Source organism: Podarcis tiliguerta (genome assembly GCF_965153285.1).
Source record: "Podarcis tiliguerta genome assembly, chromosome: 1".
In the NCBI taxonomy this organism is placed as follows: Eukaryota; Metazoa; Chordata; class Lepidosauria; order Squamata; family Lacertidae; genus Podarcis; species Podarcis tiliguerta.
The window spans coordinates 2,844,972-2,862,083 of NC_139534.1; the positions used below are offsets into that span (position 1 = coordinate 2,844,972).

At 41.6% G+C, this 17,112-nt stretch overlaps 1 protein-coding gene across 1 annotated transcript in view; it reads right to left on the minus strand.

Annotated features, from left to right (window-relative positions):
* Positions 1–17,112, minus strand: part of ABCA12 (ATP binding cassette subfamily A member 12) — a 125,629-nt gene that overhangs the window by 3,815 nt on the left and 104,702 nt on the right. The window contains exons 43-51 of the mRNA XM_083400196.1: positions 16,158–16,273; positions 15,345–15,504; positions 12,752–13,020; positions 9,034–9,250; positions 8,244–8,353; positions 6,755–6,899; positions 4,577–4,711; positions 2,583–2,686; positions 360–452 (exon numbers count right to left, since the gene is read on the minus strand). Coding sequence (XP_083256322.1) covers positions 360–452; positions 2,583–2,686; positions 4,577–4,711; positions 6,755–6,899; positions 8,244–8,353; positions 9,034–9,250; positions 12,752–13,020; positions 15,345–15,504; positions 16,158–16,273 — 1,349 coding nt within the window. The remainder of the gene's footprint in view (positions 1–359; positions 453–2,582; positions 2,687–4,576; positions 4,712–6,754; positions 6,900–8,243; positions 8,354–9,033; positions 9,251–12,751; positions 13,021–15,344; positions 15,505–16,157; positions 16,274–17,112) is intronic.

Here is a 17,112-nt window from a genome sequence, read left to right on the forward strand (position 1 = left end):
CAGGAAAACTCCCTCACCCCCCTATGGAGCCCCTGGCCAGCCCAGCCTGGCTGCTATAACAAGGCAGGATGGGCAAGAATCAAGGAGAATCAGCTCATCCAACCAGCCTGTCCAAATCCTCAGAGATAACAGGTGCAGACTAACAGTGGTGTCCTGTATATGCCTACTCAGAAGAAAGCTCCATTGAGTTCAACGAAACTTACTTCTAGGGAAAAGTGCACAGGACTGCAACCTGCAATTTCCATTCTCCCTTTTTTCTTTGGCTTTGTAACAAAAACAAGTCTTCATTTCACTATTTCCTGCTCAGTTGGGTCTCACAGTAAACCTACGGGAACTCTTGTGAGAGACATTTTACCAACCTGCTCTTTATATGCTGCAGTGAACCCAGGCACCGGAAACTTCCATTTACCATGATAGCCAGTCTTGTGCAGAGAGCCTCACATTCTTCCATGCTGAAAAACGGAGAAAGTAGAGTAATGAAGTCCCCAAGAAGCACGAGAAGAATCTATGATGGTGAGAATGTGTGTGGAGTGGATCTCCAGTGTATTTGGAAAATGCACACAATTTGCACATCAGTCAATATTAAGCAGCATGGGATTCAGCTGTTTGACCTCCCAGGGCTTATACATAAAGGGCTTTCCCTGGACTGTCATCCACTCTGGGCAGTGCCAAGCAGCAGCACTGCTGCATTGACAGAATCATAGAACTGTGCAGTTAGAAGGGACCATGGGGGGGGGGGCATCATCTCCAACAGAATTCCCTGCAGAATTTCCTCTTGGAGGAAAGCAGAAGCCCTCTTTGGGAGGACTGCCTGGACAAGCGAGGGCAAAAGTGTGCAGTGGGGTGGAAGTGCACATATTGGTCCCACTGCCCAAATCACTGGACGTGCCCCCTCCCCAATGCCCCAACTTGGTTTAGTGCCTGAATGTCTTCCATAATCAGGAACTGATCCCTTTCCCATCCCCACCATAGATCGTCCTTTTGTATAGCAAATCAGAACTAAGTCTGGCCTTTTTATTCCGAAAAAAATAAATAAAGTTATTAATAGACGTTTTCCATTTTCCAAGCACCTGCCCTAAAACACAAATAAGAGCTTGGGGAGGATTGCCATTTCTAATCGCTGTAACGTTAAGCTTCTCTAGCTTTTCATTTCATGAGGGGCAAGCAACACTTTCCCTCAGCTCTATAATTCTGTCTGTTCTTGAATGAGAAAGGAAGGGAACACTCCCATCTTACCACTTTGATAATGTTCCAGGTCTGTAGCAAAATGTGCAATTATTGCTTAAATAATGGTAACAGTTTCCACCACCAAGCGCATAAGAGTTATGCAGTATGCTATGCCCCCCTCCACCTTGGGGGCCAGAATAGTGGAGGAAGTACAGCACCCTGAGGACTAAGAAAGCACAGTCACAACCTTCTCCAAGATGGCAGCCAGGGCTGGCCCAATACATTTTGGCCCCTGAGGTGAAGATCAACATCAGCAACGAGGGGGTGGGCAGGGAAAATAAAGGTCTCCATTGGGATCTGCTGCCCCTGTGGAGCTTGCCGCCCGAGGCAGTCACCTCACCAGCCATGCTCTGGAATGCAATGCGCTGCTTCTGGAAGCCCATTCAGCCACTTCACTGTTGACATTTAATGACTAGCTGAAACATGGTTCCTCAGGAAAGTGTTTAGTGATGGCTCAGGTTGATACAATTTGGATTCTTTTTCCACTGCAGCTATTATAAAAGCTTCTGTGGATTTGATAACTGGATTTAAATTGCTCTTCATTTTTAGAATGGCTTTCATTTCATTTTATTGGTTAATGCAAAGGACAGTGCTTTGGTAGCAAAGAATCCAGTACAGAGATTTTAGAAACAAGCAACTAAATGAAATTAGTGGTTTAGCTTAACTTTGTGACCCTTCATTTAGTTGCTGACTAGAAGGTCTTTGGGCAGCTGCCGAAGGGGCACCATCAAAGGACGAGGGGCTTTTAGGAGGTGTCTTTCAGGGGAATCAGAGTCTCAGAAATTCTGCTCCACTAGAAACAGCAAGAGAAGATGTAGTGGGAACATACAGTAAAAAATGTAATTTAGTATGGGTGAAACCCAGTGTAGTTTGAGTGGGCAATGTGACTTCTCCTCTCTCCCCCTTCCAGCCCTCTGTGCACCTCCAAAATCTGCACCAGTGGGTTGTGGAACCTTGCAGTGCATATTTTTCAAGGGGTTCTGGGGGCTGGAGAGAGAAGAGAAACCAGAAGTCTTGCTGTGTAAGTGGATTTCTATAGTGCAAGTGGGCAGGCACCATGTTAGTCCGTGGATATTGGTCTGTTCTTGTGTTGCATTCTGTGTTTCATTGTAAGCCACTTTAAAACATTATTTTATATTTCCTAGGCTAGTTCTATGGGCCAGTCCAGCATTTCAATTCCATTTTTCTTTTAGCTTTTAACTCAGTGGAGCATATGGTAGTCTCTATTTGTGCTCACTCTACCTTGAGTGAACAAATACAGGCTTGAATACAATTTTTTTGCCTAACGAGGAACTGGGCTCATCTCAATGTGGAAGGTGAGTCTGAACATTTTCATTAGAAGCCTGGGACTCTACCTGTGAGAAGTAAGTATCACTGAACATTGGTTCTGTACTTCCTCCGTGATGATTTTCCAGAGATGTCTCTTAGCGTTCGGATCCATGCCAGAGCTTGGCTCATCCTAAAATAAAAGAAGTCGACAGCAAATGTAAAAAGTAAAGAAGAGGAACTTGTGATTTGTTGCCACTGTTTCCTCTTTTTTCGGGGGAACCCCACTAATATTTGACCTTCACATTAATCACTCCTCCCTTTTTGTTGTAGTTGCTTCCAGAAAAGATTAATATTATTGTTAATAATAATAATAATAATAATAATAGCAATGCTGTAACAGTAAAGCTGCAACAGAAGCATGACTAAACAGATGCATAGAATGCTTCCTAGAATACACAAAAGTAATCATGAATGGCAAAAGTCAATTGCTACTGTGTACAATGGAAATGGTTAATATTAGTGATAGATGCACATTGTTAGATAACAGCGCTGGGCAGATATTACGATGTTGGGGGCAGATAATATGTATGACTTCTATTCAAGTAGTACTTGGGCTGTGCACATTCTTACTACTCCATTTATAGATTAAAGCAAGGTTTCTGCTTTGAGCGTTACACAGACAATAGACCACAGATGAGCTCCCATATGCTATTATCCTTCAGCAGGCATCATCAGCAAAAATTGCCAGGCACTTTCATGATTGTTTGAATTGTGATTGTTTGCTGATAACATGATATTAAAAACGGGAACATCACAGCTTGATAGTCAGAAACCAGGCTGAGTTTGCAGTTGTTCTGCTGAGGAAATCTCCTTCCCAACTATTATAAGTTCCGTCATTAACACAACATCCTTGTTCTTTATTCGTTTCTTTCACACACACACACACACTCTTCTAGTGCAAATGCATCACTTGGAGTGCCTCCTTGGAAGATAAAGGAGGTGTATAAATGTGATACATAAAGGAGTGAATGAGGGACTGAATGCAATGGAGGAGCAGCTCGAGTGGCCAGTGGACCAGGAGACCCCACAGCAAGTGGTGCAGCTTCAAAGGAGTCTTGAGGACATGCTGGATGCTACATTCCAGGATGCGCAGACGTTAATTGGGCAAGAAGCAGAGACAGTGACAAGCACCCCTGACGGGAAGGGAGACTCCATGCAAGGAGGCAATGGCTCTGCCTGATCAGATGCTACAAGGGGTTGAACTTTACTGTCAACAACCCTCAGCTGAGTTTGCTATTAGAGGAAGTGATGGGCTGCCCTGTCCTTGGTGCACAATCCAGAATTTAACATAAGAACCTTAATGCCCCTTAATGGGTGAGATAGTGTTTTTCAGAGCTAGAAGATTGGAGCAGGTTTGCAAATTAAACGAGAAAGAGAAGGAGAGGGAGGGAAGAAGGGAGAGGGGGAGGGAGATGGTTGAAGATGAAGCATTCTTGGGTGCAGCTATTTTCTGTACAAGATCTGAGCCAGAATTAATGGCTGTGCTGTCTGCTTTACAGGAGCGTATTTGTCTCCATTAGGTTTTGCCCATATATTCGTAAATAAGGTAAATGCTGCAAAGATTATACAAGTCTCCTACGTTCTCTCACCCAAAATAAACTATTCTGTAGCCTACCCTTTGAACTCAGCACTTGAGTGTTATATGTTAATTGGAGGGGAGAAGAGTATTTATTTATTTAAAACTTTTATATTCCACTCCAATTTGGAGCCCAAAAAATGATTTTATAAAAAGTGAATGTAGAGTGTTTCTGATTTCCTTGAGAAGAGATCGTTTATTGTGAAACATTAACAAGCCTTCCCTATTGTTTAGTTTCTATTCAGAGCATTAATCTCATGGCTAAATGCTCTGAGTACACCTTCTCACTCTAACAATTAATGTGGTGCCCCTTCTTGTTGATGCTGTTTCTGTAACAGTTTAGACTTTCTCTCTCTCTCTCTCTCTCTCTCTCTCTCTCTCTCTCTCTCTCTCACACACACACACACACACACACACACACACAAAATGGTGTTGATTTCTTACCAGGAGTAAAATCGAGGGTTTTCCAAGAAGGGCCAGAGCAGTTGATAACTTTCTGTTGGTACCATAGCTACACATAGAAGTGATTCTGTGTTGATAAGACATCAGGTTAAGTCGATAAAGAAGCCGAAGTACAATCTGTGGAAACATATTTTGTTTTTAAGATTGGGCACTGATATGTTGTCATTGTTGCAACTCATTGAGCAACTCGCACAATGACAGCAAGACAACAAAACCATTAGCACCTGACATTCAGGTAAATGAGTTACTTTGCCAGCCTCAAGACTGCCCAACATTTATTTTGCCTCTCATATGCCCTTTTTTTCAATAGCTCAGCCTGAATGCTAGCTAATCAGCAATTTGAAATTTGCATGCATTTAAATAAAACTTTGCTTAATTTATAATGAATGGAAATAACAACCCTCTTATTTTTGTTCATCCTGTTTTGTCAAATTAAGCAATAAGTATTGAACTCTAAAAACTGCTGTCATATTATAGCCTCTTTTGCTAAACAAAAGCAGTGCATGCCTGGCTGCTCTGCCAGCTTGGAGTTAGCAAAGAAGGAAGGTGAATAAAACAGGGTCAGCATTCACAAGACCTTCATGTTAAACTCTGCTGTTTTGTAAGGCTGTGTTTTGTATGTGTTTTTCTGTCATGTCTTGAACTTGGCTCCTACCTTCCACCTCCTAGGCCACATTTGCCATTGATTTGACAGACATACCGCCCACTGAGGAGAATGCTGATTTGGTTGTCTCTCATCCTTTCTCTGCCATGATCCAAGCAGGCTCTCGGCTCTTTTGTTTTTAAAGCCCCGTATCTACATTTATGCAATCACAATGCATATCCAGCTCTTCCTTCCTTCTGTCTTTCCTCTTTCTTTGTCAGAGGCTTTTTTCAGTTTTGAAAATTACTTCTGGGAGGAAGCGGATTAATAACCTCACCAGTTCCCAGCCAGTCAGCAGCACCCTGTGCAGAAGCTTCTGCCGCAAATCAGAATAAAAGGCCTCCCGTGGTTTCAGTCCAGGGGAGAAGACTGGACATTTGGCAGCTGCTGTCCTGTATGGCTCCCCAAGATGACGTGGCAAAGCAGAAGATCAAGAACTCAAATTTAGCTGAAACCAGGGTTGAGTGCAAAGCCTTCATCTTTAAATTCAAGTGGAACGTCAATTATTAAAGGTCTAATTGGCACTATGCTTATTTGTCTCCCTAGAAATGCCATAGAGCTTGCATGTGTCCAGATTATAGTGGACAATGAAGAGGAAAACCTGCTATATAAGGCATTATATTTTATACATTATTATGTGATGAGTAAAATTATACAGGTTTGTTGAAGACCATGGTTATCTCAGCCGTGATATGCAAGGGAATTTAAAAGAGATGTCCTTTCTCTTATTGTGGACGAATCTGAATTATGTGACAACACTCTGTATATTAGCCATTGAAGAAGACACTGAAAAGGTCAAAATGCACCAGGTAACTTGACTTTCAATTCACAATCTTCACACTTGGATAGTGAAATCCTATACACGCTAGCTCAGAAGTAAGCCTTGTTCAGTTCAGCAGAGCAAAGTCCCCCAAGTTTTTTAACTCTAGGCTAAGTCCCCACGACTGGGTGGCTTCATTGTGCTTTGTAAGGCAGTAACTTGTGATCTGCTAGCAACCTCTTTAGGAAACTAGTTGTTTAAAATTCCAGCTACTGAATGAAAATTTGAGACAATTGATATTATTTATTTAGTGTTAATCAAAATACTTTAGTAATTTGGACAGATGTATGAATACATATCTGACCAAAACACGGTGTCTCTTCAGGAGTTATCCCTATAAAGCCGAAGTATGAGTAGAACAGGATTACAGAGGGCAGTCTTTACATCATCACACAACTTCTATGTGCTCTCATGTTTGGCTGCTGCTTTTGAAGCTGGGGACCTTCTGTACTCACGGAGGTTTCCCTCCTGTTTCCAGGGTTTTAAAATGCAAGGGGTCTCTCTACAACTACAGGAGGCTCCCGCTTCTGAAGTAGAAGCTGGACATCAGAGCACCCAGATGATGATGTGATGATGGAGGCAGGGTCAATGGCTTCCCCTGCTATTGTGTCTCTCCTTGGAAGTAACACCCAGAGAGAACTACGGTGAGCAGAGTTTCACAACAGACTCACTGCTAACTTTATGTACAGCTACTGACCCCTTTAATATGTTTCTCTGGGATGCCATGCAGTCGGGCATAGTAATACATATGTTCTTCCACTGTCAGCAAATCATCCAGGGCATCCTCTTGAGGACAGTATCCAAACAGTGACCAGTGGGCATCGTCAACATCATTCAAGGACCTGAATGGGTGCAATTAAGTTATGTGAAAGGTTTCAGTCAATAAAAGTGAGGGTTAACAGAAAACAAACACCTAAGCCCCGTCTAGTAGTAGCAGCAGCAGGCAGAAATAAATAAATAAATACTTGTGCCCCCCCCCCCATCAGACTGGGTTGCCCCAGCCACTCTGGCTTGCTTCCACCATTAATAGAACACAACAAAACATCAGACATTAAAAGCTTCCTGGCTGACTTCAGATATCTATCTGGCTGTATTAATAATAATAATAATAATAATAATAATAATAATAATAATAATAATAATTTATTTATTTATTTATTTATACCCCACCCATCTGACTGGGTGGCTTCCAACTCTGTGTGGCTTCCAACAAAATATTAAAATACAGTGGTCTGTTAAACATTAAAAGCTTCCCTAAACAGGACTGCCTTCAGATGTCTTCTAAAAGTCTAGTAGTTCTCTTTGACATCTGGTGGGAGGGTGTTCCACAGGGTGGGTGCCACTACCAAGAAGGCCCTCTGCCTGGTTCCCTGGAACTTGGCTTCTCACAGCGAGGGACCTGCCAGAAGGCCCTCAGTGCTGGATCTCTGTGTATAATTGTCATATAATTGTTTATCTGTTTGACATCTGATGGGAGGGAGTTCTATATGGCGGGCGCAGCTACCAAGAACGCCTTCTCCCTGTAACATTACTTCTCACAGTGAGGGAACCTCCAGCAGGCCCTTGGAACTGGACCTCAAGTGTCCATGCTGAACAATGGGGGTGGAGATGGCTAAGGCCATGTCTTTGCAAACACTTTGCAGACACAATGTGTGAAAGTGCATGCAAGCAGGGGAGCAAGATCTCACCGACTGGTCTTGTTTCCTCACCCTAACCCTCCACAGAAATTCCACACTGCTTCTTTTATATGGATATGTCAAACTTCGCTGGATGTCTGGCCCTTTGGAATCACTGGGAGATGTAGTTGAGTAACCATGGAAGTGTTCAGGGAGTAAGGAGAACCGACTATTGATTGGGGCAGAAATGACTTGATGCAACCTTCAGACTGATCATACATTTGTTTCACCAGAAACAAGTTCAACTCAGTTCTGTGGGAATGCCTCCCAACTAAGTTTGCATTAAGACTGCCACATTGCTTCCATCTCCCATTAACAAAATGGAGAGCACAGTAAAATTGGGCATATGTCATACACCCAAGGAACTGCAAAATCATTATATTTATATTGTTTGCACTTCCTTTATGGCCAGCCTTCATGGTTAAATTTGTAACCTAAGCACACATTAGACTTGTTTCCTCAGCTAACTTGCTTGTCTTTCATTGCCCAAAATGAATTAATCTGCCATACCCGGTTTCATCTCGCACCAGTAGCCTTCCAAAAGATGGTTCAATGTCTCCCGTCAGCATTTTGAAGATGGTGGTTTTCCCAGCCCCATTCACACCAAGCAAGCCAAAACACTGGGTTGTGAGGGGGAAAGACCAGAATTTAGTTATAGTGCATTAATAAAGATCAACACATTCATAATTTCTTTCAGAAAACCCAATAGCTGGAGCTAAAACAGATTTGAAAATGCAAAATCTGAAATCTTATTTGCATAGTTGTTAATTCATATGAGAAAACCGAAACAACAAAAGAAATCTAGGAAGTGATTTATGGGCTTCAGCAAAGGGACCTGAGTGTGTTTGGATGCGTTCATTTTCAGACAAAATTAATCAAAATCACAGTTCCAAGGTGGAGAAGTCAAATGCCTCAGCTGAATACTCCTGCAAACACGTTCACTTTTTACATGGAGGATGTTTTTGATGTGAGGAACAAACCCTTTCATCTTGCTTGTAATACGGTACAGTATCGTGAGGATCATATCATCTGTTTTTCCACAATACTGGAGTTGTTTTTCCTTGAAGTTCCAATGTAATATTATGGCCACTTAGGGAAGAAATCCCACACTCACTCACTTGCATCCCTGCTTACTGTAGCCTGGATGAGCTGTTGATTATAGACAATAACACTGTGTAGCAGCAGAGAGCTCTGAGTAAATGGCTCCCCAAATGCTCAGTGTTGGGTGCCAGCCAGCCAGCCAGCCAGTCTGTGAATGTATTCCAAGGCAGTAGCAGTGTTTTTAATTGTACCGACTTACCTCTCCTGCTGGGATTCCAATACTGACATTTTTTACTGCCACAATTCTTCGGTGGGGAAGATGGTAGATTTTGGTGAGGTTCTGGAGCTGCAGCATGTCGCAATCTGCTAAGCCTAATGTGACTCTCTCTCTTTCGGCTTGTACATCCTTGTCTTCCTCCTCATCAATGGCTTCCAGGTGGAATTGTGGCTTGCCATGTACTATGTTATGCATGAATCTGGCATGGTGGAAGACAACTCCTGTTAGCACTATCTTATTGTTTTTCAGAAAGGTGAACTCAAAGTGGCTGACAACACACACATTAAAAGCAAGTGTAATAACAAGAACCACCCATATAAAAAATAGATCCAACTCAGCCCTGCCCCACTAAAAGACAAATGGAAAATTAAGGGATGAAGGAGAATGTTCCATAACAACAGATTGCGATGGCACAAATTGTAGTCGTGTTTGATTGGCATGAAATACATTTAAGTAATGCATTTATTTAAAATATTTCTAGCCTGCTCTTCATTACTAAAAGCAATCCCAGAATGGGATACAATAAAAATACATTAACAAACAAACCATCTCATGCAGAAGGAGCACAGCTGCTTGTTGGAGACACCTACTCTTGAGCCCTCGAAGCAGCATTTAGAAACAAGAGAATCTTATGTTCCTGACTCTGATCCTCAAAGCAGCTTTGATACTACCAAAAGTTGCTATGATGACCACCAGCTTAGACAGCTTCTGAAGGGGATTGGACAGATGCAGAGGCAAGCAGGGGTAGCTAACTTGCAGCCCTCAAGATATTCTTGGACTGCAACTCCTATTAAGCCTGACCATTGGTCATGCTGGCTTGGGACAACAATGGATGACAACACATTGGCAACTTTTGACAAAGAGAAGAAGTCAGTCTATAGCTGTCACCTTTGAGAATAAATGGAGCATTCATTATCAGAGGCAGGAATATCTCTCAGGATGAGATAATGGGCACAAAAACCCAAAGCAAAAGCAGGAGAGGGTTATGGCCCCCATGCCCTGCTTCCTGGTAGAATCTCATGCTCTGCTGACTGAGCTGCCCCAGGGGCACATACTAGATACCATCTAGAGAGAGGAATATTCCATCCCATTGAAGTCAGTGAGACTAACAGTGCAATCCTATACATGTTTACCCAGAAATAAGTCCTATTCAGTTAAATCAGGTTTAGTCTCAGGTAGGTGAACATAGGATTGCAGACTTAGTTGAGCTTAGTGCAACAACTTCCTGCTTAAAATGGTGTGTTAAAAGAGACCAGCTCCCATAGATACGTCGGGCAAAAGATTTCTGCATTGCAGAGGGTTGGAATAGATCCTCTGTCTCAGCCCTCCAGATGTTTTGAGACTACATTCCTGACCACTGGTCCTGCTAGCTAGGGATCATGGAAGTTGTAGTCCAAAAAACATCTGGAGGGCCAAGTTTGAGGAAGCCTGGACTAGATGATTCTTGCGGTCCCTTCCGACTCTACTATTTTTTGATTCTGTGGTTCTGAATTTGGCACTTGAACGTGAAGGTTTAAACAGGAAGCCCACCTTCCGTTTTGTAGAAAGATCAAAGCAAAGCCGCCGTAAGCTGGAGCTTTTGAAAAGTGCTTTGTAAAGAATTAATTTTCACCATTCAAGTTTTTTGAGCACCCCCTCGGAAGCAGGGGAAGAGGGGGGGGGATTCTTTTGTGGACGATTGAGACCTGCAGGACAGTAAAAAGACGACCTAATTCACCTAATTCAAGCCTGGGATCGGGCTGTCAAAAGGCTTTATAACTTAAAAAATAACAATAACGGAGGAATGGAGTATACTTTTATGGAAGGATGAACAGAGATACATATTTCTAGATAATGATTTCGTGTTATTTGGAATGAAAAGGAGCTGATCTGTAATTTTGCAACTGAAATTCGAATTGAAAATAACAAAAAGAAACTGTTGCCGACAGAGGGAGTTTTAGAAACTGCGACTGTTACATTTTTGAGACGGAAAATTCCATGGAGGCTGCAAACAAGTGGCCTTGAAGAGTAGTAGATAACACTGGAAAAACAAGAAGAGCCTGGGAGCATGGTTGATAGAATAACAGCTCTGTTGGAACAAATCACAAAGAAAGTGGGCACTCTTGAACAGGGCATCTCTGGTCTGAAACAAAATGTGGCTATTTTGGTAAAGAAAGTGAGTAATTCAACAGGTGCGGTTCGGGAAGTGGAACCAACTTTGCAAGGATGAGCATTGGAGAAGAGGATGGGACAATCAAAACCTGTTCTGTCTCTGCAAGAGGAATTCCATGTGGAAGCCCCAGTATTAGGGACTCAAATTGATGGATATAAATTGAAGATTGAGGTTATGGAGGTTGAAGGACTGACTTGGAAAGGCAGTGCCCCACTTGGACTGAGTAAGGCAAGATGGATGGTTTATATTTTGGAGGGTGGCACTGGGGGGAAACCTTGGAAAAATGGATTTTCGCAACACCAAAGAGACTGTGGAGTAAGCTTTGGAATATCTTTTGGTCTATAAATTTAAACATGGAGCTTGGGCAAGCGTGTTGAAAAGGAGTAAAGGAGACGTCGGGAAAGAAGTTCTTTGGGACTCAATTTTAGGCTTGGAAAGAAACTTGCAGGCAGTCCAGAGAGAAGATTTAAGAGCCTCGGACATAAGGGAACCGGGTTGAAGGAACCAATGGCTGACAGGAAAGACTGATAAAAATTGTAGAAAAAACTGGCAGAATCCAAAACCAGGGGGAAGAGATGGTGGGAAAAATTGGAAACTTTTAAAAATAGCATTTAGCATAACATTGTATGATTAAGGACTTTGGGAGATGGCGGAATGAATCTATTTGGCTTTAGTGGAAATAAGATAAAGATTTGAGATATTAGGATTTAAGGGCATAAGATTTAAGTTTTTTTGTTTAGTAGATTGGAGTTTGGACAATTTTTTAGATGCTGATGGGAGAATAAGGTTTAAATGGACTAAGACAAATAAGCGAGTAAGCAGTGAAAGATGGGAAGAATTTGCTGATATAATTAACTGGAATACAAAAAGGGAGGCGGGAGGAGGCCGAGGAAATAAGTTATTGAAAGATAGAACTTGGAAAATGGAAGTGTTTTCTTTTTAAATGTTTTTTGCTTTTTGTGTGTGTTTTTTTTTGTTGGTGGGGTGGGGGGGTGTTTTTATGTATTTTTAAATTTTTACTTTTTCTCTTTTTTCTTCTTTCTACTCTATTGTATTTGGTCTTTTTTAACTTTGTATTTGTGGAAACTCGAATAAATATTATTTTTTTAAAAAAAGAAATTGGAATGCAATCCAATTTAGTGTAAGAACTACCTGCTTATACTGGTTTGTGAATCAAGCTGAGGGACCATTCTCCTGTCTCAAGGATAAATACCTTCTTGCTTTTGGATTTCTCTAATTTTGGGGCTGTGTGCCTGTTATGTAGTAAGGCAATAGTGCGACAAGACAATTTTCTAATTCCTGTATCCAATGCACAGAAGGCAGATTGAAATGCGGGGGTGGGGGGGAGAGAAATTGGGGCAAACTGAGCTTGGCTGTTGTCATAATCATAATCTAATCAGAAATCCATGTTTGTTGCTGAAGCATTTTACAAATCCCTGGTGTAAATGTAAAACAATAAATCACAAGTCTATATGCCACATCTTTTTCCCTGTCAATCCATCATCCTGTTTCTGATTTTGGAGAACCCTTTCCCCGCAGGTCACTTACTCTAATGTATTATGCCAGACTTTCTGAATTGTCCCATCATCGACCAAGAGGCGGATTGAAAACAATATAGTCCCCTGGATAAACAACCCAAGCAGCTTGGAACTTATCCTGTCCAACTCAAAGGTTCTGTCAGGGTAATCCACTCCATATGCTTTTAGGAAACCCATCAAGGCTTGATACTGTGACAGTTCGATCAATCCATATCCGAAACAGAATTGTGGAAATATCAGATAAATATGCCTCAGTGTTTCAGCAAGGTCATGCAAGCTCTGAAAGGAAGAAAAAATACCTTAATGTGCATTTACTTTCTAGTTTCATATGTCATAAAAATTAGGAATAATGTATTGAGTTTTATAGCAAAATGTCCCTCCTGGTGGTGGTGCAGAGGGATTGTACACATCCTGCTGCTAAGTATGTGTGCATCACACAGAAATTTATTGTGACCCCTTCTTCATCAACAGGTTATTCTTGGTGGAGGTTCAGTCAGCCAGTTTCACCAGAATGGGGAAGGCTTTCCCTACCTCTCACTTATATGAGAAAAGGGGACTTGCTGGCTTAACCTGCTCCCATCTCAAGAAAAGGTAATTTCCCCCCTTTCCTGCCACACTTTCCAATATGCTTGCCTTTCCCCATCATGTATGCTTTATTTTTACATCTTGTTTACAGGTATGTAGTCCAGGCCAATATGATTCAGGTTAACTTCTGGAGATCTGGGTTGTAGCATCTTCAGCACAGTGGAACGCTTCACCTCTGGTACTACATTGCTAGCACTACTGTTGCCACAGCCCATAAATGACCTTCTATTTCAGCTAGTCTTTAACACATAGATACACTGAAGACATTAGTTTCAGGTCAGCTAGCAGACAACAAAAACTGGTGCTGCAGATGGTTTCAGGCTATAATCTGGCCCAAGCTATGTACAGCTGTTCCAAGAAGGGTGTGTGTGAAAATACCATCTGACAAGCAGTGAAAAGTTGGTCTTTGTGTCTGATCCCTGTACTTCTTGTCATGGAGTGAGAAATGCTGTTGACACTTGTGCTGGGCATCAGATATGCAATAAATCATCATAGGGAGACTTAGCCAGGCACCTGCAAGGGACATATCAATGTCAATCAACAACTCTTGTCTGCCTATGGGCACAAATATATTGTAAATCCTTTGCGTGCGCTTTCCTGATCAAACGCCTTCAAGGAAAATGCTGAATGCATGTTCAGGAAAGACCTATGTCCATAATGAAAGCTGACAAGCTGGTCCATTATAAAACAATGCTTATATTTTAGAGAAGGGAGCTGGCTTCTACACTTTCTTACTAGGGAGGAAGTACTTTGCTTTTATGTTTAGATTTAGGAATTTAGTCTACCCATCGTTACATTTTTAAATTGGACAGGCATGATGTTATCTAAACAAGCTATGACAAGGGCAGTCACAGTTTTTATTCACCTATCATCCTTCTTCACAATGTGTGGTTTTTGTGGTTGCTTTCTTTTTTTATAAAAGAGAAAAAGAGATACGATGCAGTAGCTTGGGCAAAAAAATTGTAAATAGAAATAAGGACTGTGTCTTTAAGAATAAAAGCACCAGGTGCTAGCCTGCATTGTGCCAGTGGATGCAATGGGCCCGATTCCACTGGATGTCACCCATTTATATGAACAGCTAAAAAAACCTCGCTGTTTGTGCACATGAGTACACAGTCCCAGAAAACCATCTGAAGCATACTGATGTCAATTTGTCCACGTGTACAATTTCACACACTGTGACTATCCTTGCTGCAGCTGTTGGTATTGAAGGCAATTCCCAAATATGGGCCAAGACATTTTTTGCAGCAACCAAAAGATTCATATAAAAAAGCCCACCCAGTGAAGGGCAGGTAAGAAATACACGGAACAACAACAGCCGGATACCCCACATCTTACCCTGCCCACATCCAGTGAGGGAAGGAAACTCAGGCTGCAGAAAAAAGTGCCCGAAGCTATATATCATGAGATTCCCAGGCAGAGGAAGAGAAGCTCTGCTCCTCTTTGACACCCCTCTCCTGGTTTACGCAGGGATGGTCCCACTGCAACCAGTTTGGCCAAGGAGGTTCGTTTTTGGAGGGAAGGTATGAATTCATTCTGTTTCCTTGAAATATCTTCCTTTGTTCTAAAGGTCCCAGGCACCGTCCATTGTGCTGCACTAATGAGACTTGAGAATGGTGATGCAGTTTGGCACTTGAGACCTCCAGAGTGGAGAAGCCTACATGAAGGAAACCCCATCACTGAGATATATACCCACAGTACAGATTTATTGCCCTTAGATATTTTTATGGATGGTATTCATTGTAATCTGAAAGAGAAAGCCATCCTTACATAAACAGAAGGCAATGTCAAGAGGTTGGCTGATTGTATTTAGAAGTTTTAGGTACAGGCTGATTTAAAGTACTCAATTTAAGCAATTATATTACATCTTTATTTATCCAGCCTCCAAGATATGTGGTACTATCAAGTCAAAACTTCCTTGAAGTAAGAGCATTGTTGTCTGTCCCCCGCATGAAACAGAATGAATTTTGCACAACTTCTATACATGAGAGTTAAAGGTGTGTTTGCAAGGCTCATACCTGATCAGTGGCCTTTTCTTGGGAAAGTAGAAACATAATTGAATGAGTCATGATCGTATTGATGCCAAAGAACAAGTTGATGCAGACATAAACTATAAAGGCCATTCCTGTTTCCTTGAACATTCCAGCCAGCAAGTACATCCATGGAAATGTTGCATATCTGCAGAACATCAACAACAAGAATAAAAAATACAATAAAGCAAGAGACCAACAAAAGCAGCAAAGTATGTCCTTTATTGACTGACACTACTAGTCTAGTCAGCCTGTCAGCTGATTATTGTCTCTGGTAAAGAAAACAACAAGGCTGCACCATTCATCTTTTTTTGGGCAAAGTCAAAAAGAACAGCAAAGCTGGTGTTGGTCATCGGCTTCCTTGAAATATCTATCAAGAGCAAAAAGATGAGGAAAGGATCATGTTGTTTCTGGGATGAGCTTGGTTTGATTGATTACTAAATTAATCAAGCTGCTAACTGAGGTTAGCCTGACCATTCATAGTTTGTACTTTATTTAGTTATGCCTGACTTTATATCCAAATGAGCCAGCAAGGCAACACAGAATCATAATATCCCAAAATAAAAAAGGGGTTCTTAAATATGTTTGGGGTTTTTTAAAGCACCAAGTGGAAAGTTATAATGGTGCAATGTTGTAAACCTCCTTTCTTACTCTGATTGTATCCAGCGGGTGTAGTTCAGCTGACGGCAAGGCTTCCATTAGCAGAACGGGTGAGGCGGCAGTCGCTAGAGAGTTCTGCTCACAATTGGAGCCAGGATGGGGTGTTAAATTCAGGTAGGTTAAACTAAACCAAATCCTTACCCAAAAAGGAGAAGAAGTAGGAATACAGCCAACAGGTTGCTGTCATTGAAGAAAGCTGGTATCCGAAAAGCTGAAATTACTCCCACTGAGAGTGTAACAGGTATCAGAAAGTAAACCTGAAAATTACACATGGAACTGAATTAGCTTCTATTGCATGAAAAATATGAAGCATCCTTAGGACAGATACATATAATCACATCTTTTCTTCCCTCCCCTTTGTTTGATCAGAGTCACTGACATGGATTGAAATCACCACTCCACATAGGGCTAAGGTTGTGTTTCTGGTGAAGCTTTTTTATTTCAATAAAAGAAATTTTCATTATTATTTTTTAAAGCAGCATGAGTAGTCTTTTGCTAGAGACATACAGTAGTCTTTAAGAGATTTGAAAATAGTTCGAGAGACGCATTGTTACCTGTGGTTTCTGAAAACTCTGCAAACTCTGATAACAAGAACAAAAGTGGGCTAAGCAAAATACATCATGAAGAGCAACTCTCTCTTTCAAATTGTTTTCAACTCTCTGCAAGAACTACACATCCTGTGCATCTTTCCACTAGGACCAGGGAGGAGAGTTCAAATCCTCACTGAGCAGGAAGCTCACTGGATGACCACAAGGTGTGCTGTTTTTTTAATATTGCTGATAGTTTCTTGTTGGGGGAAAGTGTAATCACTTGAGTCCAACCCAAATTCTAATTAGCAGCAGCTTCAAGACTTCCCAGTCTCTCCCCTTAATTTGAAATGAGAATTGTTTGCCAGTAGGAATTCACCGAGAAGTATCAGGTTGGAGAGTATCACTGCATTAGTTTCAGTCTGGTGAATATTGATTTCAGTTAGATCACTGTGACGTTTTCGACTGGATGATATATAAATACGCCATTTCACGGCAAGCATATGGAGCCTGATAGAGGCAGGCCTATTACATGAAGGTTAGAGCCAGAAGAGTATGTTTGGCAAGTT